We start from the raw sequence: 27,160 nt of genomic DNA, 5'->3' as shown, positions 1-27,160 counted from the left end.
AGGCCAGGAAGAGTGCAGCCGGCCGGTGGATGTGTCCCTGCGCCAGAGTCACCGCTGCCCTCCTGGACTGCCCAGAGAGGCAGGGAGTCGGGGTGGGGGCGGTTTGGGGACCCAGAGGGCTGAACCTGGAGACCCACGTGCCATCTAAGTCACTTTATTTTCTATAGACTCAGGTTCGGAATGCTTTCTTCACTGTTGATAGTGTGTTTATTACTCAGGAGACTGTTAAAGAAAGCCTGTCTCTTCCAAGCGGCTCCCCAGAGGCTCAGATGGTAGAGTCCGCCCGCGCTTCAGTAGCTTCGGCGGGTCATCTAATCCGACCCTTGAAAGACGCGCACCAGATGAGAATTAGACTTGGGTGGCGGGTAGTACAGCGGCGGCTCCACGCCCGTGCAGTCCGGCTGAAGATACGATTGTCCGGTTTATCGTCGGTTTGCAGCGGTGCGTGGAACGGCTCTTGTTCGCTCTGACGTTTTCCCATGTCCTACCCTCGTCACTCACGGATGGGATCGCAGAGTCGGACACGACTCAGCGACTGAACAACAGCGATGTTGATGTGAGAAATCTGTTTCTTTTAAAATGACTCATTGTCTGCCATCTTTTATCAGTTTAATCCTGTGCAGTTACCAAAAAAATGGATGTTAATAGATGAAACAAAATGTTGATCATTGTACAAAGCTGTACATGAGGGTATTCCCAGTAATCATCTCTGGTTTTGTTCCACGGGGAAAGGGCTTTTTGTTTTGTTTGTAATGTTCCAGCCTGCCTGGTTCTTCAAAACCTCCTGTCATTTCCACAGTTTTGCTCCCATTAAGCACAGACAAACTTTGTCCACATGGCGTGCTTTAGCAATTCTGTGGATTTTCTGTTTCTTGAGTGAGTATTTCCTTTAGTTTCTTTAACTCTTTATTATCTTGTTCCTCTTTTTTTTCTTGAATGAGATATGGCTTAATTTTTTGGTTCCTTTTCGAACTTTCTGAGTCCAATGCTTGTTTCGATTCCTTTTTAAAAACATTGCCTAAGTGTGTAAGACTATGAATTACTCTCTGAGCTCAGTGTAATCCATTCCTGAAATTTTCAGTGTATGATGAGCTCATTAGATCTATTTTATGAGTTCTCTTCACTTTCCTCTCAGATCTGGAGCTTTGGAGCCAGGCGTCCGGCTGAGCTGCTGCTTCTCTTCCGGTCTCACTCGTCTCTTTTTCTGTGGCAGCGTGCACAGGGCTTGGGGCCTGCACGCTGGGTCCTGTGTATGTACGTGGAAACTTTCTGTTTATGTGCCTTGCTCGTCTTAAGCATTTTGTGGGAGTTCGCGAGTCATAAATTCTCTGCTTGCACAGCCTTTCCAGAGGCCCGCCTGCTGCAGCGCTCACTGTGTGGCTCAGGGCCTCCGTGTCCACGTTTCGTGTCCCTCGCGTCAGGTGCACCGGAGCAAGTTCAGGTCTGTGGTCAGTTCTGCGTTCCTGCTCATCCCTTCTGACTTTTCTGCACTGTCCGTCTTGGCTTTCTTTAGAGGACACACACACAGCTCCAGGGCACCCTTTTCTCACGGTAAGCTGTGCTCCAACGGGCTTCCCTGGTGGCTCAGTAGCTAAAAAATGCCTGCAATTCAGGAGAGCTGGGTTTGACCCCTGGGTCAGGGAGATCCCCGGAGAAGGGAATGGCAACCCACTCTATTATTCTTGCCTGGAAAATTCAACGTTCAGAGGAGCCTGGTAGGCTATAGTCCATGGGGTCACAAACGATGACTGATTTACACACACACACACGTGAAATGGGCTTCGTCTTGTGACTTAGACACACGTGAAATGGGCCTTGTCTTGTGACTTTCACACACACACACACAGGTGAAATGGGCCTCATCTTGTGACTTAGACACACATGAAATGGGCCTCGTCTTGTGACTTTCACACGCACACACATACCTGAAATGGGCCTTGTCTTGTGACTTACACACACACGTGAAATGGGCCTCATCTTGTGACTTAGACACACGTGAAATGGGCCTCGTCTTGTGACTTTCACACACACACACGTGAAATGGGCCTCGTCTTGTGACTTTCACACACAAACACACACACACACACACACGTGAAATGGACCTTGTCTTGTTTAGGTTTTGTTTTGGGGCTGACCTTTGCAATACTGATGCTTTGACCTCAGATTTCTTCTGGTTGCTCTTTGCCCGTTCTGTTCTGGGTGCTTCCTAGGTGGACAGTAATTGTCATTTTGTTTTTTACCCAATCTGCTCATTTTTGTGTGAATAGATCCTATTTACACTTGGTGACACAACAGATAGCATTTAGTTCTGAGCTTTTCATCCAGTCTGTACGCTCTGTTTTCTGTGTTAAGTGCTTCTGTGTTGACTTCTTGTCTGTGGGCTCTCTGGCCTCCTCTTTGGTTTTAGGGTGAGTGGTTGTGTTGTCCTTCTGGTCACTTGGGAGGCTGTATCCTCTTTCCACATGTTACTGCGGGATTGTTTACAAGCCCATATATTTAGCTAAATGGCTGTTTCTTGACACAGCCACTTTAGGCAGTGTTCGTGGACGCCTCGTGAGAGATTAGATAATTAGCACATACAGACTCTTTGGCCTTTTTTTTCTTGTTCACTTTCGGATTTTGCTAGTTACAGTGTTATTTTTTGTTCGGGCTATTCTGTTTATAATATATAAATGATATAGTTCAGTTCAGTTGCTCAGTCATGTCCAACTCTTTTTGACCCCATGAACTGCAGCACACCAGGCCTCCCTGTCCATCACCAACTCCCCAGAGTTCACTCAAACTCACGTCCATCGAGTCGGTGATGCCATCCAGCCATCTCATCCTCTGTCGTCCCCTTCTCCTGCCCCCAATCCCTCCCAGCATCAGAGTCTTTTCCAATGAGTCAACTCTTTGCATGAGGTGGCCAAAGTACTGGAGTTTCAGCTTTAGCATCATTCCTTCCAAAGAACACCCAGGACTGATCTCCTTTAGAATGGACTGGTTGGATCTCCTTGCAGTCCAAGGGACTCTCAAGGGTCTTCTCCAACACCACAGTCCTTACTGTCTACCATTTGCTGATTTATTAACCTTAAAGCAGTATTGGCAATTCCTGAGAAAGCTGAGAAAATGAAAATACGTTGTTCCTTCTCCAGCACCTTGGTTTGTTTCATTACAAGTCTGTACAATGTGAGGAACTTTAAGTTAACCCCGAGGTGTCTAGCAGTAGGGCCCAAAGATCCCGTCGGCTGGGTCCTCACCAAGGTGAGGAGGGCACCCTGCTCTTTGGGGCGATGCTGCCGGCTGCCAGGCTGGGCCAGTGGGGCTACCCCACGTGCTCCCTCCTGCCCGGGGGCCAGTGACCCTGGCTCTGCCTGAGCCTCGCTGGTGGCCCAGTCCTCAGGGTGGCCACGGGGTTCCGTTTGTACGTGGAGAGTTTTCAGTGTACCCCTCTTGGGGGTGATATGCTGGTGTGGGGGGGACAGCCTGAAGCGCCTCGCTGGTGGCCCAGTCCTCAAGGTGGCCACGGGGTTCTGTTTGTACGTGGAGAGTTTTCAGTGTACCCCTCTTGGGGGTGATATGCTGGTGTGGGGGGGACAGCCTGAAGCGGAGCCTTGTTTAGACACATCTCCTGTCATTTCTCTTCAGCCACACCAGGGATTGTGGCATTTAGGCGTCGTTGAGGATCCAGGTCCCCAGACAGACCTTCTTTCATGTGCCGGCTCCGCCTCTGCTGAGCCGACGCGTCAGGGTTAAAACCCAGAGCTTCCCTGGTGGCTCAGTGGTAGAGAACCCACCTGTAAAGCAGCAGACGAGGGTTTGATCCCTGGGTGGGGAAGATCCCCTGGAGAGGGAAATGGCAATCCACTCCAGTGTTCTTGCTTGGAGAATCCCAGGGACAGAGGAGCCTGCCGGGCAAAGCCCACGGGGTCGCAAAAGTGAGACAGGACGTAGCAACTAAACCATCGCCAAGCAGCCCGCTGGAGGTTCTGAAGGCCGAGTCGTCAGTGGGAGGGGCTGCAAAAGCTGTGGGTGTCAGAGCGTCTCGTCCAGGAGGCCGGACACTGCCCTGTTCAGGCGCCCACGACGCACAGGTGTAAATACTCAGCGGATGCCCTGTCATCAGCTCTGTTTGTTCCAAGGGCAGTGCGAGTACAATCTGATCACTTAGAGCCAATGCGTTCTGGAGGCTGTTTCTGTTTTCCTCTGAGAGTAAATGCATGTATTGTGCTGAGTTGCTTCAGTCGCGTCTGACTCTTTGCAACCCTTCACACCAAAGCCCACCAGATTTCTCAGTCCATGGAATTCTCCAGGCAAGCATACTGCAATGGGTGGCCGTTTCCTTCTTCAGGAGATCTTCCCGACCCAGGGATCGAACCCTAATCTCCTGCATGGCAGACAAATTCCTTACTGCTGAGCCACCAGGGAAAGCAGGGAAGGAGTTCTATCCTGACGATTATGGAGTCTGCACCATGGCAGCGCGTCTTGCCTTCCTTCTTGTATTGTCAACCCCTCAGCCAGCTCCTCTGCAGTGGTGTTGCCTGGAATCTTGTCTCAGTCAGCATTCACCTTTCAAAGCAATACTTGCTGTATTTTTTTTTTTTTTAAGAAATCCCCTTTTCAGGCTAAAGAAATTTTATTCACAGTTTGCTAAAGGCTTTTTATAATGAATAGTTGTTGGATTATATAATATGCTTATTTTTATTATGATGAAGTCATTATTAATGCAGTGAATTACATTTATACATGTTCTTTAGAGATGTTGCATTCTCATTGTAAAATGCTGCATGTTTTGGTCAATTATCATTTTTTTTTTTTTTTTGTAGACTGCTGGATTAAGCTTGCTAATAATTCATTTGGGAATTTTGTGGCTGTATTCATGGCCAGGATTGTAATTTTTCTTTTTTATAATGTCTTTGGTTTTTGTAACAAAGTTTTATACTAGCTTCACAGAGGATGAGCATATTTTTCTAGAAGTGTGTCTATTTCTGTAGGTTTTTTAATTGACTGGCTTCAAATTTGTCATTGTATTTTCCATTTCTGCTGTATCTGAATTTTGGTGACCTCTTACATTCCTAATGTTTAAGTCTGTGCTTTACTCTCATTTTCTAAGTCACTCTTATCAGAAGTTAGTCTATTTTATTGATCTTTTCAAAGAACCAGCTTCTAATTGTGTTGCTGTATAATGTATAAGGGTGATCGACATTTTCCATTCATCTATGTATTTACTCTCTCCTCCCATCTGTTTTCCTTGGGTTTATTCTAGAGTTTTTTCTGAAGATACATCTTTCTAGCTTATGAATTATATCCTTATTATTGGCAAGTATAATCATTTAAGTTTGTCAGTTTCCTCCAAGTAAGACCAGAAACTTTCAAGTTACTACAGGTAATTTTTTTCATTATCTTTCCGTTCTGCTTATTTTTAAGTGGTTGTTAGGATTTCCTGTTTGACTCAGAAGATATTTAGAAATGTAATTAAAAATTTCTTTTTAATTTTGTATCATAAAAAAATTTTAGACACATTCAGAAGCAGAATGACAAGTAGCCGGGCTCCTCACGTCCTATGAGCCAACTTGGCAGAGTCAGGTCCTGCCCAGCCGAGTTTGGCCAGTGCCCCACCTCACCTCTTAGCTCCAACCATGGATGTTATGAAGCAAATCCCACTCAGTATATCATATCATCTGTAACTATTCCAGGGCCTGCATCTCTAAAAGACAGGGATCTTCTTGTTTTCAAAATATGTACAATACCATTTTCATATTAATGCAGTACTTGGATGCAATCTCAAAAATGACAGGATGATCTCTGGGATGATCTCTGTTCATTTCCCAGGCAAACCATTCAATATCACAGTAATCTAAGTCTGTGCCCCAACCAGTAATGCTGAAGAAGCTGAAGTTGAATGGTTCTATGAAGACCTACAAGACCTTTTAGAACTAACACCCAGTAAAGATGTCCTTTTCATTATAGGGGACTGGAATGCAAAAGTAGGAAGTCAAGAAACACCTGGAGTAATAGGCAAATTTGGCCTTGGAGTACAAAATGAAGCAGGGCAAAGGTTAACAGAGTTTTGCCAAGAGAACGCACTGGTCATAGCAAACACCCTCTTCCAACAACACAAGAGAAGACTCTACACATGGACATCACTAGATGGTCAACACCGAAATCAGATTGATTATATTCTTTGCAGCCAAAGATGGCAAAGCTCTATACAGTCAACAAAAACAAGACCAGGAGCTGACTGTGGCTCAGATCATGAACTCCATATTGGCAAATTCAGACTTAAATTGAAGAAAGTATGGAAAACCTCTAGACAATTCAGGTATGACCTAAATCAAATCCCTTATGATTATACAGTGGAAGTGACAAACAGATTCAGGGGATTAGATCTGATGAAATGCCTGAAGAAATATGGACGGAGGTTCGTGACATTGTACAGGAGACAGGGATCAAAACCATCCCCAAGAAAAAGAAATGCAAAAAGGCAAAATGGCTGTCTGAGGAGGCCTTACAAATAGCTGAGAAAAGAAGAGAAGTGAAAGGAAAACGAGAAAAGGAAAGATATATATCCATCTGAATGCAGAGTTCCAAAGAATAGCAAGGAGAGATAAGAAAGCCTTCCTCGGCAATCAATGCAAAGAAATAGAGGAAAATAATAGAATGGGAAAGACTGAAGATCTCTTCAAGAAAATTAGAGATACCAAGGAAACATTTCATGCAAAGATGGGCACAATAAAGGACAGAAATGGTATGAACCTAGCAGAAGAAGAAGAAATTAAGAAGAGGTGGCAAGAATACACAGAAGAACTGAACAAAAAAGATCTTCATGACCCAGATAATCACGATGGTGTGATCACTCACCTAGAACCAGACAGACATCCTGGAATGTAAAGTCAAGTGGGCCTTAGAAAGCATCACTACAAACAAAGCTAGGGAGGTGATGGAATTCCAGTTGAGCTTTTTCCAGTCCTAAAAGATTATGCTGTGAAAGTACTGCACTCAATATGCCAGCAAATTTGGAAAACTCAGCAGTGGCCACAGGACTGGAAAAGGTCAGTTTTCATTCCAATCCCAAAGAAAGGCAATGCCAAAGAATGCTCAAACTACCGCACAATTGCACTCATCTCACACGCTAGCAAAGTAATGCTTAAAATCCTCCAAGCCAGGCTTCAATAGCATGTGAACCATGAATTTCCAGATGTTCAAGCTGGATTTAGAAAAGGCAGAGGAACCAGAGATCAAATTGCCAACATCCGGTGGATCATCAACAAAGCAAGCGAGTTCCAGAAAAACATCTACTTCTGCTTTATTGTCTACGCCAAAGCCTTTGACTGTGTGGATCACAACAAATGTGGAAAATTCTGAAAGAGATGGGAATAGCAGACCACCTGACCTGCTTCTTGAGAAACCTGTACGCAGATCAGGAAGCAACAGTTAGAACTGGACATGGAACAACAGACTGGTTCCAAATTAGGAAAGGAGTACATCAAGGCTGTATATTGTCACCCTGCTTATTTAACCTATATGCAGAGCACATCATGCAAAACGCTGGGCTGGATGAAGCACGAGCTGGAATCAAGATTGCTAGGAGAAATATTAATAACCTCAGATATGCAGATAACACCACCCTTATGGCAGAAAGTGAAGAAGAACTAAAGAGCCTCTTGATGCAAGTAAAAGAGGAGAGAGAAAAAGTTGGCTTAAAACTCAACATTCAGAAAAACAAGATCATGGCATCTGGTCCCACTACATCATGACAAATAGATGGGGAAACAATGGAAACAGTGTCAGACTTTATTTTTCTGGGCTCCAAAATCACTGCAGATGGTGACTGCAGCCACGAAATTAAAAGATGCTTACTCCTTAGAAGGAAAGTTATGACCAACCTAGACAGCATATTAAAAAACAGAGACGTTACTTTGCCAACAAAGGTCCGTCCAGTCAAGGCTATGGTTTTTCCAGTGGTCATGTATGGATATGAGAGTTGGACTAAGAAGAAAGCTGAGCACCGAAGAATTGATGCTTTTGAACTGTGGTTTTGGAGAAGACTCTTGAGAGTCCCTTGGACTTCAAGGAGATCCAACCAGTCTATCCTAACAGAAATCAGTCCTGGGTGTTCATTGGAAGGTCTGATGCTGAAGCTGAAACTCCAATACTTTGGCTACCTGATATAAAGAACTGACTCATTGGAAAAGACCCTGATGCTGGGAAAGATTATAGGTGGAAGGAGAAGGGGACAACAGAGGCTGAGATGGTTGACTGGCATCAGTGACTCAGTGGACATGAGTTTGAGTAAATTCCGGGAGTTGGTGATGGACAGGGAAGCCTGGTGTGCTGCAGTCCATGGGGTTGCAAAGAGTCAGACACAGCTGAGCGAATGAAGTGAACAGAACAATCCTTTAGCTTTATTCAGTGTTCACCTAGTGTTTATATGTTCCTGATACAAGTTTGTGTATGTGTTAATTTAAGTAAAATTGATCTACAAACCTGTGTTGGATCCAGGTACAGAACACAGTAATTCCCTGGTTCTATACATTAAAAAATGTCCTCATGATAAGTCTAGTTACCACTTGTCACCATAGAAAGATACAGTAAGTCCCCTACATACAGACCTTCAAGTTGCGAACTTTCAAAGATGCAGATCTACTCTCCGTCAGCGTCAGGCGTGCGTGAGACAGCAGCTCGCCCCCCGTCTCCTGCTGCTGACGCCCCTTCGGCTCTACCATCTCCCCTCCTCTCCCTCCTCCCGTCAGTAACCGTTCTTCCCTGTTCTTCCCAGGCCAGGCCCTGTGTGCCGGCTGCTGTGTTGGACTGCTGCGCTTTTCAAGGTGCTGAGCTGTGGAGTGGAAGGAGTCTTGCTTGTTTTCCCTGTGTTATGTGTGAGACGTGTCATAAAGCTGTAACAGTGCAGCGCTACAGAGCCGGCTGTTAGTCGGGCGCCCAGGCTCCCGTGGCTCAACCTGGGAACACACTCTGGGAACGGAACTTGCTCGTGTGTGGGCCTTCCTGTACTGCCGTCTCACTGACTGTCCCCTGCGGCCGCCGTTACAGCCCTGTGACTGACTGACTCTGCGCGTCTGGATCTTGCACCTCCCTCACCTGTTGCACACCCCCCAGCCTCCTTCCCCTCTCGCGTCCACCAGTTTGTTCTTATCTTTGAGCCTGTTTCTGTTACGTCAGTTCATTTTTGTTTTTAGAGTTCACATGTGTGAAGTCATGTGGTTTTTGCCTTTCTCTGCCTGACTTACTTCACCTAGTATGATATCCTCTAGGTTCATCCGCGTTTTCACAAATGACAAGATTTTCTTCTTTCCTATGGCTGAAGTTCCATTGTATTTGTATACCACCTCCTCTTTATCCCCTGTCGCGGCTTCACGGCTATCCTGGTTTGCCTGATAGCTCAGTTGGTAAAGAATCCACCTGCAATGCAGGAGACCCTGGTTCAGTTCCTGGGTCGGGAAGATCCCCTGGAGAAGGGACAGGCTACCCACTCCGGTATTCTTGGGCTTCCCTTGTGTCTCAGCTGGTAAAGAATCCACCTGTGATGCGGCAGACCTGGGTTCGATCCCTGGGTTGGGAAGATCCCCTGGAGAAGGGAAATGCTACCCACTCCAGTATTCTGGCCTGGAGAATTCCATGGGATGTATAGTGTGTGAGATCACAAAGAGTCAGGATACGACTCAGCGACTTTCACTTCACTTCTTTATCCCTTCACCCTGATGGTGTTTAAAGCACATGTCTCTTTATTTCATTGTTTGACACGAGGTCTATTTAATGTTCGTGCATGGTGGCTGGTCTGTCCCCAGCTCATCTGTAAGATCCCTCCTGCCTTTTTTTTGAGCTTTGCAGTCTATCTCTGAAGATACTGGCTTGTCTGTCCTGCAGGGTCTCCCTGGGTTCTAGATTTCGCTTGATTTCCTCCCTGAGTTGTCATTTAAAGTGGACCTCTCTTGCCTGAGTTTCCTGTCCGTCGGTGGTTAGACCTGGAGGTTTGATCAGAGTCCGTTGTGATTATTTCTGGCCGGAGTCTAGGTGCAGGCGTGTACATCCATTGGGAGGACCAGCTCTGTGTGTGTAGGTGGGGGCACTTAGCAGCCTCGTGTCTTTTTCTTTCTCCTTAAAATCATTTCCTGACCTAGCCACACCCCCCGCCACTGCCCTGAGGGCCCGCCTCTTGGTCTCCAGCAGGTCTGTGTGGCAGCCTGTGAGCCTCTGTCTTCTACCTCCACCCCTATGGGGGGCAGGGGTCCCAGGGCCCTGGGACGCTCCAGCCTCCCCACCGGCCCCAGGGTTTCCTCCGTGGCTTCATCCACACGTTGGACGCTGCCGTCCGCCTCCTTGCTGTTTGTGTGGACTCGTTTCTGTGTGTGTTGGGTTCTCCACTCGCCGTTCCTCCCGCGTCTCAGACTCGCCGTGGGTTCTTCCTTCCCCGAGGGCTCATCGGTGCACCTGCAGCCTTCTCAGTCTGATGTGGCCCCGTCTGTGTGTGCTCTGCATGCAGTCGTGACCGCCGCTTCCCAGCACATGGTTCTGGCTTGGCAGGCGCTCCTCTGCTCTCGGAGCTGGCTCGCTGTTCTCTGGCCGTTTCCTTGTCAGCAGCTTGCTCATCCTCAGGGTCCGCTGGCCCTCTTCTCGCGAGTCTGCGGTTCCGCTTGGAAACTGTCTTGATTACTGCCGTTTGCTGGGGTCCCTGCTTGGTTGTGCCTTCCGTGTCTCCCACCAGTTCTGGAAATGCTCAGCCATCTGTCTTAGGTGCTGCCTCTGACCTCCGACCTTCTCTGCGGGGAGAGGGGTGCCCACACTTTGGAACCCGCTGCTGGGCCTGAAACACAGGCTGTACCCTCCCTGCTGGTGGTGGGGCTGCCGCGCTGCACGTGCCCAGGGGCCCGGGCCGGGGAATGGGGCAGGTGGGGTGGGTGAGAAGGGAGTGGAAGGGCCTCGATGGTCTGCTTTTGCAGAACTGTGAGATGACCTGGATTCTGCCCCATTGTCTGAGTTCTCTCCCCTGCATGCTCCCGTCCTACAAAGGCCTTTTTCTTTCTTTGACAATAGGAGAGAAGGGGGCGGAGGGGGCCCTGACCTACACTCCTCAGCAGCTGCCGCGGGATCAGCACCCCGCCCTGAGATGAGGCTGGTGCTTGTTCTCTGTCTGCATCAAATACACGCCCTTTCATTCATTGTGAAGCCATTGTGTCTCCATATCCTGTTCCCATCCTTTAAGTTGAGAAGCTGTCTTGGCTCCATGTCTGGGGGACCCGGGGCCCCTCGCTCGCACTGCGGGCCTGCCCTCCGGGGCCTCCGCCCCTGGTGTGCTGGAACCTGAGCCTGGGTGCTGTGGACGCCTGTCCCCAGGCGCGTTCGTGCCTCAGCCTTCGGTTGTCACGTGGCAGATGCTGAGGGCCGGCTTGCGCCCTCCTGGGGTCTCCTGCATCCTGACCACCAGGTCTTGCCTTGGGTCTTCACCACCCTCAGTGATGTCACCTTCTGGGCCCACTTTAGAGGGAGGGCGATCAGCAGCTCGGGAGACAGACGGACTCAGCTCAGCCCACCTCACCCAGACACCCCTCCCGCCAGGTCAGCTCCCCTGGAGTCTTCTCCCTGCATTCACACTGCCATGGGGTCGCCCGGCTCGAGGCTGTGTCTTGGCTCTCGATGGACGCTGGTCACATGCAGGGCCCCTGGGCGGCCGCTGGTCCTCATGGGGATTTGGACTCACATTAGCCCTGAACCCCACACTGGACCTTTGAGACCAGGTGCCTGTGCCGGGGGCCCAGCCTCTTCTCTCTCAGTAGCATTACCTGGACACACGCCCTGGCGCCTAGAAGTGGGGCCCTGGGCCTGCTTTCCACGAGGGGTCCCGCCTCCCGCCAGCTGTTCCCTGACCGGGTCCTCGCTGGTGTCTGCAGACATGCGGGCACAGTGGGGACCTCGAAGAGGAGGATCATGGCGGCTGCAGGAGAGGCCCTCACGGTGGTGGGTGAGGGGTGGCCAGGCCTCGGTGTGCTGATGGCCTTGGACTCTCCGCCAGGGAGAAGCCGTTGAAAACTTGGCGCTTGGGGAGGAGGTGTGAGTGAGTGAAGGTGAAACCCAGCTTAGGGGAAGAGACAATGGAGTAAAACATTACCTGGTGTTGATGGTGACTTGTTCTTTTTGGCGGCGGAAGTGAGCCATCAGGAACGTGCTGTTTGCATCTCTGCTCGGCAGCCGGGTCTGCTTGGCGGTGCTGGTCAGCCTGTTTCCCGGGACCGGGTGGGTGGTGCAGACCCGGGCTGGCTGCACCCTTGGGGCTATGTCTCGGCCATGAGCAGGGGCTCTTGGAGCGGACCCCTGTGCGTCCTTCAGGAAAAGTAGAGGCTTTTCTTCGCTGGAAAGCACGGGCCTATGGGGTGCTGGAGCAAGCTGGCGATCCTGGGGGGACGCCCAGCCCTTGGTCAGGAAAGAATCCACAGGTGGAGCCGTGGGCAGGGACTTAAGGGGTCCGCTGGCCCTGATGGGGGGAGTGCTCTCAGAGCCCCAGAGCGTGCGTACTCGGGCTGCAGGGGGCCTGATCACCCGAGTGCTGCTGGAGCCCCAGGCACCCCAAGCACAGCAGCTGAGCAGGGCCCAGCCTCCACGGCTCCCAAGTCCCCAAGCCGCTCACACCACCCCACCTAAGAACCACAGTCCCACCCCAGGGTGACCTGTGCCAACCCGCCTGAGAACCACAGCCCCAGGGTGACCTGTGCCGCCCTGCCTGAGAACCAGAGCCCCAGGGTGACCTGTGCCACCCAAACTGAGAACCAGAGCCCCAGGGTGACCTGTGCCCCCACCTGAGAACATCCCCCTGTGCCCCCTCCTCCTGGCTCTTCCCGTGGGCATCCCGTCGCCCGTGGTTAGTGTCCAGTTCCGAGTTTGCCATGACACTTGCTGCGTAGCCTCGGGCATGTCACTTAGACTCTCTGAGCTTGCTTCCCTGCTTGTCCGTGGGGATGAGCTGGCACCCACCTGTGTCCTGCAGGGTCCCTGTTGACACGTGAAGCTAGCCCAGGCCAGCAGCCTGCAGACGTGTGGTCCACAGTGACTCAGGGCCGACCTGGGGGCTTGCGTGTCTGCCCCCGACGCCCCCTCCTGCGTTCGGCTTGAGGCACTTGCCCTGCTGCGGCCTGTCTCTGCTTGCTTTTGAAGTGTAACCCACTGCCCTCTTGTCTGGAGGCAGAGCCTGGGCCGACCAGGGCCTGAAGGTGCATGCTGCTGCCTCGTGGCATGCAGGTGTGTGCAAGGCACCCACGTGGAGAAAGCGGCTCAGAGGCGCCGTGCGTCGCCTCTCTCCCCGCCCCAGGCCAGGTGCAAAGAGCCTTCCCATGTAACACGTGGATGAAGTGTGAGTCGCTCCGTCCTGTCTGACTCTGTGTGACCCCCTGGACTGTAGCCCACCAGGCTCCTCTGTCCATGGGATTCTCCAGGCAAGAACATTGGAGTGGGTTGCCATTTCCTTCTCCAATGCATGAAAGTGAAGAGTGAAAGTGAAGTCGCTCAGTCGTGTCCGACTCTAGTGACCCCATGGACTGCAGCCCACCAGGCTCCTCTGTCCCTGGGATTCTCCAGGCAAGAGTACTGGAGTGGGTGCCATCGCCTTCTCCGATAAACACCACTATATATGTTTATTTCTTTACATTCTGATCTCGGCTGAAAACAAAACAATATAAAACATAATAGTATGTTCTTGCTCCATACTATTTGTTATTTATTTTTATTTTTCAAGCATAATTTATATTCTCCTGAGTTGCTCACATAAGCTCATTTCTTTGGCATTGCCTGTGTACATACATCTGAATGAGGCAAAAAAGCAGGGAGAGCCATACCCGTCTACATGAGAAGCTGAGATGGGACCACTTGGCTTGTTTACCTTCCCTACAGAATATTTTTAAATGTTTACATTAAAAAGCACTTCTGACTTCTCTACCTCATTTCCCCTTTATACACACACACACAGTATTAAACAGAATAATTGTAATTCAGTTAAGAGCACCTTTGGGGAAAATGATACTGCATATAAATCAGTATTTTGAATGGAACTTGATTATGACCGTTCAGCCGTTTTGAATGATATTTCTAATAAGTTATGCACCCAAAGTTCCATGGTGAGCTGACAGATTGAACACATAGATCTAATTTCACTCACTCCTGAAATTCACAAAAGCTCCAGTAAGGATATACACATTATAAACTGTGGCAACCAAAACCCAGATTGTGGTCTCCGTGTTTCCCACTGAAGGAGCCCAGGTGCCCTTGGGGACCAGGAAGCGCAGGGGTGTTTCGGGACGGCTGTCACAGCCACACTGAGGGCTGTCCCCAGGGCTGCTGGTGGGTTCTGGGTGACCTGGTGCCATCACGCAGGCTGCCCAAGGACGCGTGTGAGCATCAGGACAGGACTGCAGAGGCTCGGTTCACTGTGATCCCGAAGCCAGACTCAGTGCGGCCAGCTCAGTATTGTTGAAAATTGGCAAATAAAAGATCGTCAAGCACTGGCCCTGCCTCTCTGCTAAAAGCTGTCTGTGGGGATAACGTGACAGTTGACTCGGGGCCCTTTCTCCCCCAGCCAGCAGCTCAGGACTGGCAGATGGGGCTAGAAGGGCCGTGTTGACAGGCCCGACAGCATCATCAGGGAACCCCTTAGCTGCTGGCAACACAGGAGCCCGGCAGACACAGGACCGTCTTGGGGGGGCGGCCCTGCTGGGAACTGGAGCTGCGTCCCCCGGGACTCCAGACCCATTTCTGCTCCCAGGGAATGCGTCATGTGGATCTGCACCTCAGGTGCAGTCAGCACGGGACGGGTGACCAGAGTCTTCAGCCCGTCAGCTGGAGAGGGTGCAGGCATGAGGGAGAAGAAGGGGGATCTTTAGGTCACAGAGAATGCACAGACTGTGTCAGCCAATTGCGGCGTACAGACCTTGCTGAATCTTGATTTGTTTTTGGCTGCACAGGATCCTTGTTGCACCGCGTTTTGCTTCTCACAGATTCTCGAGCTGTGGCTCGACGGCTTAGTTGCCCCATGGCATATGGGATTGTCAATCTCTTGACCAAGGATCAAACCCACATCCTCTGCATTGCAAAGCAGATTCTTAACCACCGGACCAGTAGGGAAGTCCCCGGTTGAATCTTGAGTTGAATGAAGTCTCAGAAATGTATATGAGACTCTAAAAAAAATGATAATACTTTCTGGCTATTTGATAGCATCATGGAGTTGTTAATTTATTTGGGTAGGTTGACTGTTTTCTTAAAGAGTTTATTTAGGGATACCACAGTCCTTATGAGTAAAGCGCTCTGCTGGCGGGTCGGCTTCAGGATAATCTAGAAGGAAGGGCTGGCCACAGGGCAGCAGTTGTTGGGAGCTGGCTGACGGATCCTTGGGAGGCGATTACACCATTTTCGTTGGCTTTGTGTTTTTTTTTTTTTTTTTTAATTTTCCCTAAAAAATTGTCTATCTATATCTGTATTCCAGAGAAAGGTCATCAGCTCACAAAGGTAGGGGAAACAGGGATTTCCCTGGTGGCCCAGTGGCTGAGACTCTGCGCTCCTAATGCAGGGGGCCCAGGTTCAATCCCTGGTCAGGGAAGTAGATCCCACCTGTCCCAGTGAAGATCAAAGACCCCGCGTGCTGCTACAAAGACCCAGTGCAGCCAGACCTGTAAGGGGCATTCAAAAAAACAGGATGGGGAACAGAAAAGGACACAGCATCAACAACTGTCTGGAAGGTAGAAATTGAAGTCACAGGTCACACTGGATTTGGCAGTTTGGGCAGAAAAAACCAGACTGCACGCCACCCACGGGTGCAGCCAAGATCCCAGTGGGTGGACGCCACGGCATCCTTGGGAAGCAGCCCCACATCCCGCCTCCAGGACAGGACTGGGGCAGGAGGGGGCCGGGCGAGTGGAGTGGAGGCTGGAGGGCAACAGGCACAGCACGCACGCCCTCCGCAACAGCCTCCTGCCCTGCGGCTCCGGGTGCCTCAGCCCCACCCAGCGAAGCTCAGCCTTGAGTCCCCTCTCCGCTCGCAGCTTAGGATCCTTGCCTCCACTCGTCCTCAGGGACACAGCCACAGAAAATACACAAAACTCAGTGACAAACTTAGAAAATACATTTAAGGGAATCTTGAATAGAGTTCAGCATTGGACACAGAAAACGGGGGAGAAGCAGAAAGAAAATCAGTTATTGTTGCAGATTTACCACCAGGTACTGGAAGTTCCCGAAGGGGAAAACAGAGGAAAGGGCGATGGTCCGCACGATGACCCAGGGAGATTCCCCACGGCTGGAGGCCTGAGCTGCCAAACTGGACAGGCAGCCTGGAGCTCCGCGGCGGGTAAGGGAAGGCTCTCGCTTCCAGAGCCTCCTGCTCAGACTCGGTGGCCAGGAGCTGGTCTGCCAGAGGGAGAGCAAAGGGCACGCGTCCAGAGTCAGAGCAGCTCCTCACTTCTCAGTAACAGTCTTGGGAACAAGGAGGTGGGGACGTTGTCTTCACCGTCCTGGAGGAGGTGACTGCTCGCTGGAGTTCTGTGTGCAGGCAGAGGGACGATCCCTGGACTAGGACGTGAGCACACATTCAGACAGGAAACCATGCGCCTCCTTCCCGAGACACAGGAGGAGGCTGAGTTCCTGCAGGGAGAGAACAGCCCAGAAGGAAGAGGAGTGGAATAAAGGGGCACGAACGCAGACCCTGGGCATCCCTGGGAGGGCCGGGGCCAGCCTCGGGGAGGGGGCAGCTGTGTGGGAGGCGCTGTGGAGGAGCTCTGCAGCCCCTAGGGCGTCTGGACCTCCCTGCCTCTCGCCCTCACTCACCTGAGGCCGTGCTTCTCCACGGGGCTCCTGGGCCCCCGCACCTGGAGGGCACACCTGGAGGACGGGAGGCTGGAGGGCGCACCTGGAGGACAGCTGGCTGGAGGGCGCACCTGGAGGATGCACCTGGAGGACGCACCTGGAGGATGGCTGGCTGGAGGGGGCATCTGGAGGACGGCCGGCTGGAGGGCGCACCTGGAGGACACACCTGGAGGATGGCTGGCTGGAGGGGGCATCTGGAGGACAGCCAGCTGGAGGGCGCACCTGGAGGACGGCCGGCTGGAGGGGGCATCTGGAGGCCGGCCGGCTGGAGGGCGCCCCTGGAGGACGCACCTGGAGGACACACCTGGAGGACGCCCCTGGAGGACAGCCGGCTGGAGGACGCCCCTGGAGGACAGCCGGCTGGAGGGCACACCTGGAGGACGCACCTGGAGGACGGCCGGCTGGAGGGGGCATCTGGAGGACGGCCGGCTGGAGGGTGCACCTGAGGACACACCTGGAGGACGCTCCTGGAGGACGGCCGGCAGGGCCGGCAGCAGGACGCAGGGCGGTTCTGGTCCCAGTCTTGGTCCCACTGTGGGGGGTGGCCGTGGTTTTCCCGGGGTCACTCTTGGCCTCGCCCCAGAGGAGCTCTTCCTGTCAGCTGTCCTGGAAGCTGAAGCAACCTGGCCCCAAGACTCTTGTCTTTCCCTGGGGGCCTTCGTCTCGCCTCCCCCCGCCCACCCCCCACAGCTGCTGAGTGCAGAGGACGCATGTCTAGGGGTGCGTCCTGGAGATTGTGACCACGACACGCGGGGGTGCTGAGCAAAGAGTCAGCACGGGGCTGGGGGCCTGGGGAGCAAGGCGGGGGTGTGCCAGTGTCCCCAGGATGTGTGACATGTTTTGTCATAAAAGTTGAAAACATTTTGAGATAGGTTGTGCTTTTTTAATAGATCCCCGTCCTTTCTCCTGCTCCTCCTCCTCGCCCCCTGCAGGCATCTCTCTCCTCCCCTCACACAGGCAGACAAACGTCAGTGTGAGAGGAACTCGTGCTGACACGGATGAAACATCTATTATTGTCCCCTAGATTTGAATGAGCTGTTCTTTACTTGAACAGAGCCTGCACACTGGCCCTGTTTGCTAAAGAACAGACCTTCTCTTTATTTGCTGTCTATATGATGACATGAAATAGTGTTATGAACAGAAGACCCAACCCATGTAATGGAAAATTACAGTGTCCTTTTTTTCCCCCACCCTGATCATTTATTTTTTTAAAAAAATTAGAGACTAGCAGATTTTTTTCTATTTCTGATTGACAACTTATAGGTCATGGCCCAGCCTTGCCATTTCTTATTGAAACTCTGAATATAGTCTTTGTGCTTTTACTAACGTCATGAATCTGATTGTATTAATATGTTTCTCAAGGCACAACCTATAAAAGCAATTTTCTACTCTGCCATAAAATATTCATGAGAATACAGGCTTTTTTGTTTTGATGCCGCATTCTTTAAGTAGAGAAAGTCTCATTGTTTTCTTCGGGGCACTTTGGGTCAAAAGCACCAGCAGCTTCTGTTGGGAACTCGTGGCATTTCGGCGAGTTTTTGATACAGAAATAGTCACGGGCATGTCTGACGCACCCTCCAGCGGCAGAATGAATGGGGCTGTGGGTCTGATCCCACAGCTGGGGCTCCGGCCGCCTGAGGGGCCCGCCTGGCCTCCCGAGGCTGAGCTCAGGCGGTGAGAAGCGCCTGGCCTGGGCCCGCGGCCACCCCCGGGCTGGTGCGTGTGTCTCCCAAGGCACCGGAACGGCCAGCGCTGGGCATGGCCTGTTGGGCGGAGGTGACGTCTGGCTTTGCATTCTCTTTGCGTGGGACTTTCTTTAGCAGAGGATGAAGTCTTATGTGAAACCTCAAAAAGGGAAATCCAGCAGGCCTCGCCTCCCTTTCTCGCAGTAAATGGTGAGGACAGCCCGTGACCACCCCCCGCCCCCGGCCTGCTCCCCTCTGTTCTCTGCAGACCTGATGGTGTTGCCCGCGGGTCTCCTTGCCATCGCCTCCCTGGGCCCACCGGCTCTGGTGTCTGGAATGACTCGGTGGGGGGGAAGGGGGGGTCCTCCTGATGTTCCCTGCAGCTCCAGACTCAAAGGGAACCCGAGGGAAGGGACAGTGGACACAGGGAACCACGGTCCTCCCCACCCCATCCACGCCGGGGCGCCTGCCACATCCTCCCTTCCCGCCTTCAGCCCCCGCCTCGTCTCTCACACCCAGCACCCTGATGCCGGCCCCTCTGCCTCTGAGGCCTGGCCTCCCTCTGCTGCTGGCACCCCCACCTGGGCCTGCAGGGCCCCCGAGGATCTCTGGATGCAGGTCCCATGCCCCAAGCCAGCGGTCCAGGTGCCTCCTGTGTCTCCGCCCCCATGCCTGCCCTCTTAACACTGGCCGTCTGGGTCCTGGCTCGCCGGCCCCTTCCCACTCAGAGCTGCGGCCCCTGTGTGGGCCCTTCCCCGGGGCGTCCCTCAAGCCCTCTGCCCTCTCCTGTCCCTTTGCACGGCAGATCTGCTGCAGGCTGGACTGGGAACAACCCCCCAGCACACAGCACAGAGCAGCAGGCCCTGGCATTTTTCTGCAGTGAGGGGATGCAGGCATAGGAAACATTTGGCCCATCGTATTTTTGAAGTTAATAAAACGGATCCCTCAAAGTTGTTTTATGTTCAGTTTTTTAAGATGTTAACTATTGGACATTTCTGATCATCTTCCTGACCTCGCCTGTGAAAAATTAGAAACGGAGAGATGGTATGGTACAGTGAGGGCTTCCCTGGCGGCTCCGACAGTAAAGATCCGCCTGCCAATGCAATGCGAGTTTGATCCCTGGGTCGGCAAGATCCCCTGGAGGAGGGCCTGGCACCCCACTCCAGGGTGCCTGCCTGAAGAATCCCACAGACAGAGGAGCCTGGCACCCTGCTCCAGCGTTCCTGCCTGAAGAATCCCACGGACAGAGGAGCCTGGCAGGCCACAGCGCATGGGGCACCGCTGGATGCAACTGGGTGACTGACAGCGGCGATGCGTCGCAGGGAGCGGGCAGCGCTCGGGCGTCTTCTGCGCAGCCTCTCGGGCTTGGCCTTGTTGCTGCATAACATCTCAGGTCACCTTCACATGTCGCCTAAGGGGGCCAGCCCTGCCATCAAAGCAAGTGAGGTGATACTGCTCACAAAAGGCAGGCAATACAGTTATATCATTAATTCTCTTGGTTTCTTGAGCTAAAATAACGCTCCCTGACCGGATAAGAAGAGTGTCAGAGACACTGCAAGCCAGTCCAGACATATGAACATGGACCCAGATGTGCCCAGTGAAACGCTTGCAGGCTCAGTCTGTCGGTGATTCTGTGTGTGCGTGTGTGTGTGTGTGTGTGTGTCTGTAACCCAGGAAGACAAGGTCGGCTTCATCTTTACAAAGTAAAGGCCAGCTAACCTGAGGGGATCTGCCAAGTAACTCACATGTTAATCCATGAAGGACTAGGCGGGTTAACCAGTTAATGAAGAAAACCTCTTCATCCTCTTCCAGGGAAGCAGAAAGAAGAGCCAGAAAGCCTGCCGTCATACACATCATGATGTTTTCCAGGCAGCATTCAGCGCGGTCATTAGTGAAAGCAGGAAGATGCACAGCCCTTCCCCACCCCCGGGAGAAGGGAAAGCTGAATTTCCTTTAAGACGTCAAGTCACTTTCTCTTTCCTCTGAGTCCCTTTCCTGAGCCCTGCTCCCTGTCTGCCATAACGTTCTATTCCTTAAAATAGAGTCTGAAGCAAATGGAGGAAAATCTTGAGGTTTTATAAAACGGGTGTTGTTTACACAGTTTTTCCATCCTGCTATGTTTCATAATAAAAATGATCAAAGAAAGAAAATAAAGGAAATCAGCAAGACCTCATTTCTACCAGCTGTGTGTGGTGGGGGTGGGATGGGGCACCGCTGTCGTCTGGGCCTGCTCATGGGAACAGTTACTTGTGTCCGTTTTTGTTAAATATCAAATAAAAAACCCTTCACACATCAAGCCTGACACCCAACTAGAAAAAAACAAATACATTTAAAACAGGGTTTGCACCTCACTGATTTTGGGAAAAATCAAAGAGCTGGTATTTACCCAGGGCTTGTTAGGACTTCAGAGAGAGGAGAATTAGATATTTTCTGGAAAATGATTGAATATTGGGGATTTTCCTCCATTCCCTGGGGCCAGGGCCCAGGCCTTCCTTGCATGCAACCTGCCCTGGGCTCTGGGGGCCTCGGGTGGAATCCAGGCTTAGTTCTGGCGGCGGGGAGAGGGAGGTGGTGACTGCAGGAGCCAGGCCCCTGCTGTCCCAGCCAGCGCCCCACACCCTGCCCAGGTGAGCGAGCCTGAGGTGCGAGGCCGCGTGTTGGTCCAGGACACCAGGGCCCTGGCGTGGGCTCGGGGGCTAGGACCCAGGACTGAGCTGGAGCCAGGCCTCCCCACCTCACTTCGCTCGTCAGCAGAACGGCCGGCAGGGACCTGCCTGCGTGGTGACTGCTGAAATGGGCTATCCCGAGGGGTGGTTCCACTCCTGGGTCATTTTCCTAGAATCCACCAGAACCTAGGTGGGGCCGGCCTGTGGTGTCTCTGACGGTCCACTTACCTCATCAAAAAGCAGTATTTTAGCTTAAGAAAATAAGCACAGAGAATTAACGAAATGGCCATACTGCCTGCCTTTTGTAAGCCCCTCATTTGCCCAGTGGCAGGGGCGGTCAGGGCTGGAGGGCACTTCCAGAGGCACGGGGTTAGATCCAGTCTCACCCTGGGAGACCCTGGGACCAGGTCCAGGCCGTCAGAAGGCCTGACTGCAGAGGGCCTGGGCAGAGGTGCTGCGACGAGGCCCCCTCCTGGGTGGCAATGACTCTGGAGGGGAGACTGGCCCGGGGGCCCTATCTGCTGAGCAGGGTCTCCCCCAGACCTCTGAGCCCCTGGAGGAGAGGCCCAGCCTCCGGCCCTCTGGCCTGTGACTGAGCAGGTTGTGAGCGGGCTTTCTGGTCGAGGCGGGGCCCCGGGGCCTCTGCTGGACTGTCTCCACTTCTGGGGGTCAGAGGGTGTCTCTGACAGAGCCCAGGATGCTCACCCTCAGGGATGCGCCCCAGAGCCTCTCTGGGAAGTCGGAGGCCCACAGCCAGTGGCCCGGCTTTTCTGATACAATCCCGCCCTGAGAGGAGCGCCCACATGGGGATATTTTGTAAGACCCGTAATTGGAAACCTGGTTTCTGCCTCCTCTTCGCTTTTAATTTGGCGTTGATCTACAAGCGTTTAGATCGATTCCGCTTCCGTTTCTAATCAGAGCCAACTCGTGGCTGTTCGTGGGCCACGCCGCTGTGCGATGAAGGCGGTTTGTTTCTTAGCAAAGCACAGAAGTGGTCCTCCTGCAGCATGAGCCGAGCAGGCGATCCGGGGGAGCCTTGCACTGGCTGTCTCCCAGAGGGCGCGCCCGTCACCACGGAAACGCGCTGTGCACCTAGCGCTCCTGTCTGGACCACTTTGAGGGCACACACTGTTCCGTGCGCCCTGCACACAACTCTTCTGTGGCTCCTTGCAAAGGAGAAAAGCACGCGGCTCGCCCCTCTGCCTTCGGGTGGCCATGGCTCATCAGAGCCTTTTTCCTGCTTGCTCTCTGTGTCGACTTTCAAACACGGCGTCAGAAAAGGCCACCGGGCCTGCACCCAGGTCCCTTGAGCGAGCAGGGCCCCTTGGTGCGGGGTGGGGCAGAGGCAGGAGAGCCCGTTTGAGTGTGCATCCCAGTCCGACCTCCTGCTGCCTTCTGCCTGAGGGGTGGGCCTCTTGGAGGAAGAGGGCGGAAGGCCCTGAGTCCTGCCTTTTGAGCCTGTTGAGCAGGAAGGGGGAGGAGGCATCTGAAGCGAGCAGTGGCTCTCACTGCGTGGGCGTCCCCACTGGTGGCGTGGGTGTCCCCAATGGCAGCGTGGGCGTCCCTGTGGTGGCGGCATGGGCTCCCGGGGAGGGCAGGCGGGGCCGGGCCAGGACGGCGGGCCACCCGGTCACCAGCGCCTCTGTGCTGTGCTCTCTCCACAGTGGACGTGGCCTCGGCCCTGCCTCTGCCAGTGGCCCCCCCGGGGGTGCCCATGGACCTGCGCCTGGACCACCAGTTTCCGCTGCCCGTGGCGGAGCCGGGCCTCCGCGAGCAGCAGCTGCAGCAGGAGCTCCTGGCGCTCAAGCAGAAGCAGCAGCTGCAGAGACAGATCCTCATCGCTGAGTTCCAGAGGCAGCACGAGCAGCTGTCGCGGCAGCACGAGGCCCAGCTGCACGAGCACATCAAGGTCAGTCCCGGCCTCGGGCCCAGGGCCAGCCCGCCATGCACACCCAGATCCCGCCGCCAGGGCCAGCCTGCCACGTGTACCCAGATCCTGCCGCCAGGGCCATCCCGCCATGCGCACCCAGATCCCACTGCCAGGGCCAGCCCGCCACGTGCACCCAGATCCCACCGCCCAGGACCTGCCCGATGGCCCCCATGCCGGCCCGCTCTGTGCACCCCACAACCCCGCTGCCCAGGACCTGCCCGATGGCCCCTGTGCCAGCCCGCTCTGTGCACTCCACGACCCCACCGCCTAGGACCTGCCCGATGGCCCCCGTGCCGGCCCGCTCTGTGCACCCCACGACCCCACCGCCCAGGACCGTCCCCGAGCCCCCGGGCCGGCCCACTGTGCGTGCCTGCGACCCTGCTGCCCAGTACCAAAGCCTGAACCCCGAGCCCCTGGACTGGCCCCCCGTGTGTACCCACGATTCCACAGCCCAGGACAAACCCCGAGCCCACGGGCCGGCCCACTGTGTGTGCCTCAATCCCGCTGCCCAGGACCACCGCCCCAGCCCCCAGGCCGGCCCAACCCGTGTGGCCCTCTATCCCGCCGCCCCCGAGCCCCCAGCCCCCGGGCTGGCCCGCCCCGCCTGGCCCTCTATCTTGCACCCAGGACCACCCCAGTGACCTGCTGCCGGGCTGAGGTTGATGCCTGGGGATGTCCCTCACCGGGCCATTTATACCTGCGTGGCAGGACGTGGAAGCTGGTTGAAGGGATCCTGGCTGATGTGGCCAAGAGTGGAAACAGCATTTAAAGTCACCCTGTAGAAGCTTAAAGCGGGGGAGCATTCTTATCACTGGACTTCATCTACAAACATATGTTCCTAAGTAGCGACATTACTGGCAAGAAGAAACGACAAAATATTAGCAGTGGTCACCTCTGGGTGAGGTGTTTAGGAATTGTCTTTATTTTCTTCTTGGGACTTGTCCATCTTCTCTCCATTTTTCCCACTAATTTTTTATAACTGGGGGGGAGCTAATATTTACTTTGATTTAGAAGGGATAAGGAAAAAACAAACAATTTTTTCTTTTTGGTATTTACTGCCTGGTGCGTGCTAAGTCACCTCAGTCATGTTCTTTGCAACCCTATAGACTGTAGCCCCTCAGGCTCCTCTGTCCGTGGGATTCTCCAGGCAAGAATGCTGGAGTGGGTTGCCACGCCCTCCTCCAGGGGATCTTCCTGACCCAGGAACTGAACCCTCATCTTTTGTGTCTCCTGCCTTGGCAGGCAGGTTCTTTACCAGTAGGCCACCTGGGAAGCCCCATTCACTGTCTCATGTATTTACTCTGATCCCAGGTTTTAAAACCAAACGTTCTAGGAAGAAATGTGCACAAGCGAGGCACGGAGAGGTCCCGTCACTTGGTTGGGGGACCACTTACAACGTCTGTGATCACGTGTGTCACTGCACTTAGAACCTTGCTGTTCAGTGGAAATGTGCACACGTTAAAATTCATAGGTAGTTTTACATTTCCTGTAGCCACCTTAAAACACCCAAAGAAACCAGGCTGTGTGAGTGATTTATTGTTATGTAACAAATTACCCAAAAGATTTTTAGCCTCTTGAAATAATGAACGTGTGTTATCGGACAGCTCAGCTCCCGCGGACCGGGAATCCGGGGGCAGCTCGCAGATGGCGGGGCCACGGGGCCTCTTGTGAGGTGTGGTCCGGCGTGGTCAGGGCAGCGGGCTCATCTGAGCACGGGGCCGGGCCTGCAGGCCCCCCTTCCTGGCTCACTCACCCCTTGGTTTGGGGCAGGAGGCCTCAAGTCCTCCTCACCAGGGCTTCCAGGATCCAGGTGACCAAGAAGGAGGTCGCGGTGTCTTCTGGCCAAATCTTGAAGGTGACCCCCACCCCTGCTACGTGGCTCTGCTGTCATAGGCTTCAACCCTCCCGGCAGGGGCCCAGCCAAGGGGTGGACACCAGGAGGCAGGAGTCTTTGGGGGGCCACTGGGGACCTGGCTGCTAAAGGTAAAAGTAATTTCAGGGTATTTCATTTAACCTCGTATTTCTAAAGTGTCACTTCAACCTGTGATCCACATAAGTGGTTGTATCCATGCTGAGTCTGGGTGCACGCCGTAGACCAGACACGTAGAGCCCATTGCCCTGTGGACCAGCTGCACCGGGCCCACCCGTGGTCAGTGGCTGCGGGACTGGGCGGCAGCGACGTGGGAGTTAAGATCCCACGTGGTACGCGGTGCTCCTGAGACGTCCTTCCCTCGGAGACCAGCGCTGCCTGCAGCTGGACGTCACTCGGCCCGGCCTCAGCTTCCTCAGGCACCACCAGCCTGTGCCCCTGGCTTGTGCCCGCTACTGGCGGGCAGAGGGCCTGTGGGCCACCTGTTTGTGCCCTGGCTGCTTGGCGCCTCGCCTGAGGTCCAGGGGCTCAGCAGGGTTGTCGCTGCCACTGCTCCTGTCCACCCCAGCTCCAAGGAGCTGCTGAGGCCAGCGTCCGACAAGCCCAGCAGAGAGCAGCACCCTCCAGAGCTGCTGGAGGCCCAGGCCTCACGGCTTTGCCAGAGAGGTCTGAGCCAGCGAGCGCTCCCGCCTAATCTCGCGATGGCGCTGGTCTCCGTGGAGACGGCCCCCGGCCACGGTGGTCCTCTGCGTTTTAATCAACACCCTTGGGTTTGGGATGGGTCGGGCGGGGGTCCTTAGAGCCATCGCCATGCCCTTTGCCCCCTGACGCCAAGCACCTGTTCTCCTGCTGCTGGGAGGAGACGGAGCCCCCCGGGGGTGCTCTGTGGGGTGCGGCCTGGACCTGCCCTGCCAGCGTGGGAGCCGAGGCCCCACAACGTGCAGGGGGGATGGGTGGGAGGGGCGAAGGAGGGGGTGGGGCTTCCCGCTGAGGCCCCGCCCCAAGGGGGGTCTTTGGCCCTGAGCCACACTGGGTTTGCAGTACTGGGAGGAAGCTCTGGGCGGCTGCGGGATTAGGTCCTCACAGAATCCGTCTAGGTAACTGCCTTTCGGTACCAGCGAGCGCCCCCCGCAGGCTGCCTGATCCGTCTTGTCCTTGAAGCTGCAGCCTCCTTTTCTGTGACTCCCGAAAGCAATCTAAAGAGCCCGCCCCGCCCACTCACTGCTGGCCCTGTGATGCGGTTTCCTCTCCTCCTCACCAGCAGGCTTCTTGAACTTTCGCCATCAGACTCCTGCATCTTGAGATGTCATCTCAGAAGCCTGAAAGGTCAGGGCAGCCCGTCTCTTCCAAGTCCTTTACCCGGCCTCCCAGTGACCTGGGGACCCCCATCTTTAGAGGCAGGGCCCTTCCGCCAAGGGTCCCCCAGCCCCCCGGGCCTTCAGGCCGGAAGCTCGCAGAGAGGATGGGAGCCCCAGAAACGCACTTCAGAAACCTTCTCAAGGTGACGCGTTCTCTGCGCTTTAATTGTTTCTCCATTTACAGCAGAGATCATTCCTCTGAAGCCATTTAAAACTATGTAACCGTCATCCCATCAGCCGGCCTCTGTTTTGACGATTTCCGCTCTCTTCACAAGCCATCATCTTATTGGTGACATTTGGCAGTGGTGTTTGTCAGACAGATTTCTTGAGCACACAATCTAATTAGTGTCATTAAACCATCAGTGAATTTGAATAGGATTTTATAATTTAAAAGGAAACAGTTTTTAAAAGGGGCTTCCCTGGTGGCTCAGATGGTAAAGAATCTGCCTGCAATGCGGGAGACCCGAGTTCGATCCCTGAGTCAGAAAAATCCACTGCAGAAGGAAATGGCAACCCACTCCAGTATTCTTGCCTGGACAATCCCATGGACGGAGGAGCCTGGTGGGCTACAGTCCCTGGGGTCGCAAGGAGTCGGACACGACTGAGTGACTAACGTAGAGTGTTTAAAAGGTAACCGCAGTTGCTAACCTTGGGTCAGGATGCTCTCTCTCACTGGGGTCCCGACACTCAGCGTCGCACTGCTTCTGAACGCTTGCTGGTTGCGGCCGCTTAGGAGCCTGGCCCCGTCCTGCCCTACAGTTAGTTCTTTCTCCCCGGAAGGGGGTCCTGGAGCGTGGTCACTGGGGCCCAGGGTTGAG

General features: G+C 53.7%; 1 protein-coding gene across 7 annotated transcripts in view; it reads left to right on the top strand.

Annotated features, from left to right (window-relative positions):
• HDAC4 (histone deacetylase 4) overlaps window positions 1-27,160 on the top strand; it is a 288,731-nt gene that overhangs the window by 159,658 nt on the left and 101,913 nt on the right. For all 7 annotated transcript variants that reach the window (XM_070368625.1, XM_070368624.1, XM_070368630.1 and 4 more), the window contains one exon: window positions 22,849-23,093. In XM_070368625.1, the coding sequence (XP_070224726.1) occupies window positions 22,849-23,093 (245 nt within the window). The remainder of the gene's footprint in view (window positions 1-22,848; window positions 23,094-27,160) is intronic.

The sequence above is a fragment of the Bos mutus genome, chromosome 3 (assembly GCF_027580195.1).
Source record: "Bos mutus isolate GX-2022 chromosome 3, NWIPB_WYAK_1.1, whole genome shotgun sequence".
Lineage (NCBI taxonomy): Eukaryota > Metazoa > Chordata > Mammalia > Artiodactyla > Bovidae > Bos > Bos mutus.
The sequence above is the reverse complement of the archived record's forward strand: the minus strand, read 5'-3'. Positions and strand labels throughout refer to the sequence as shown.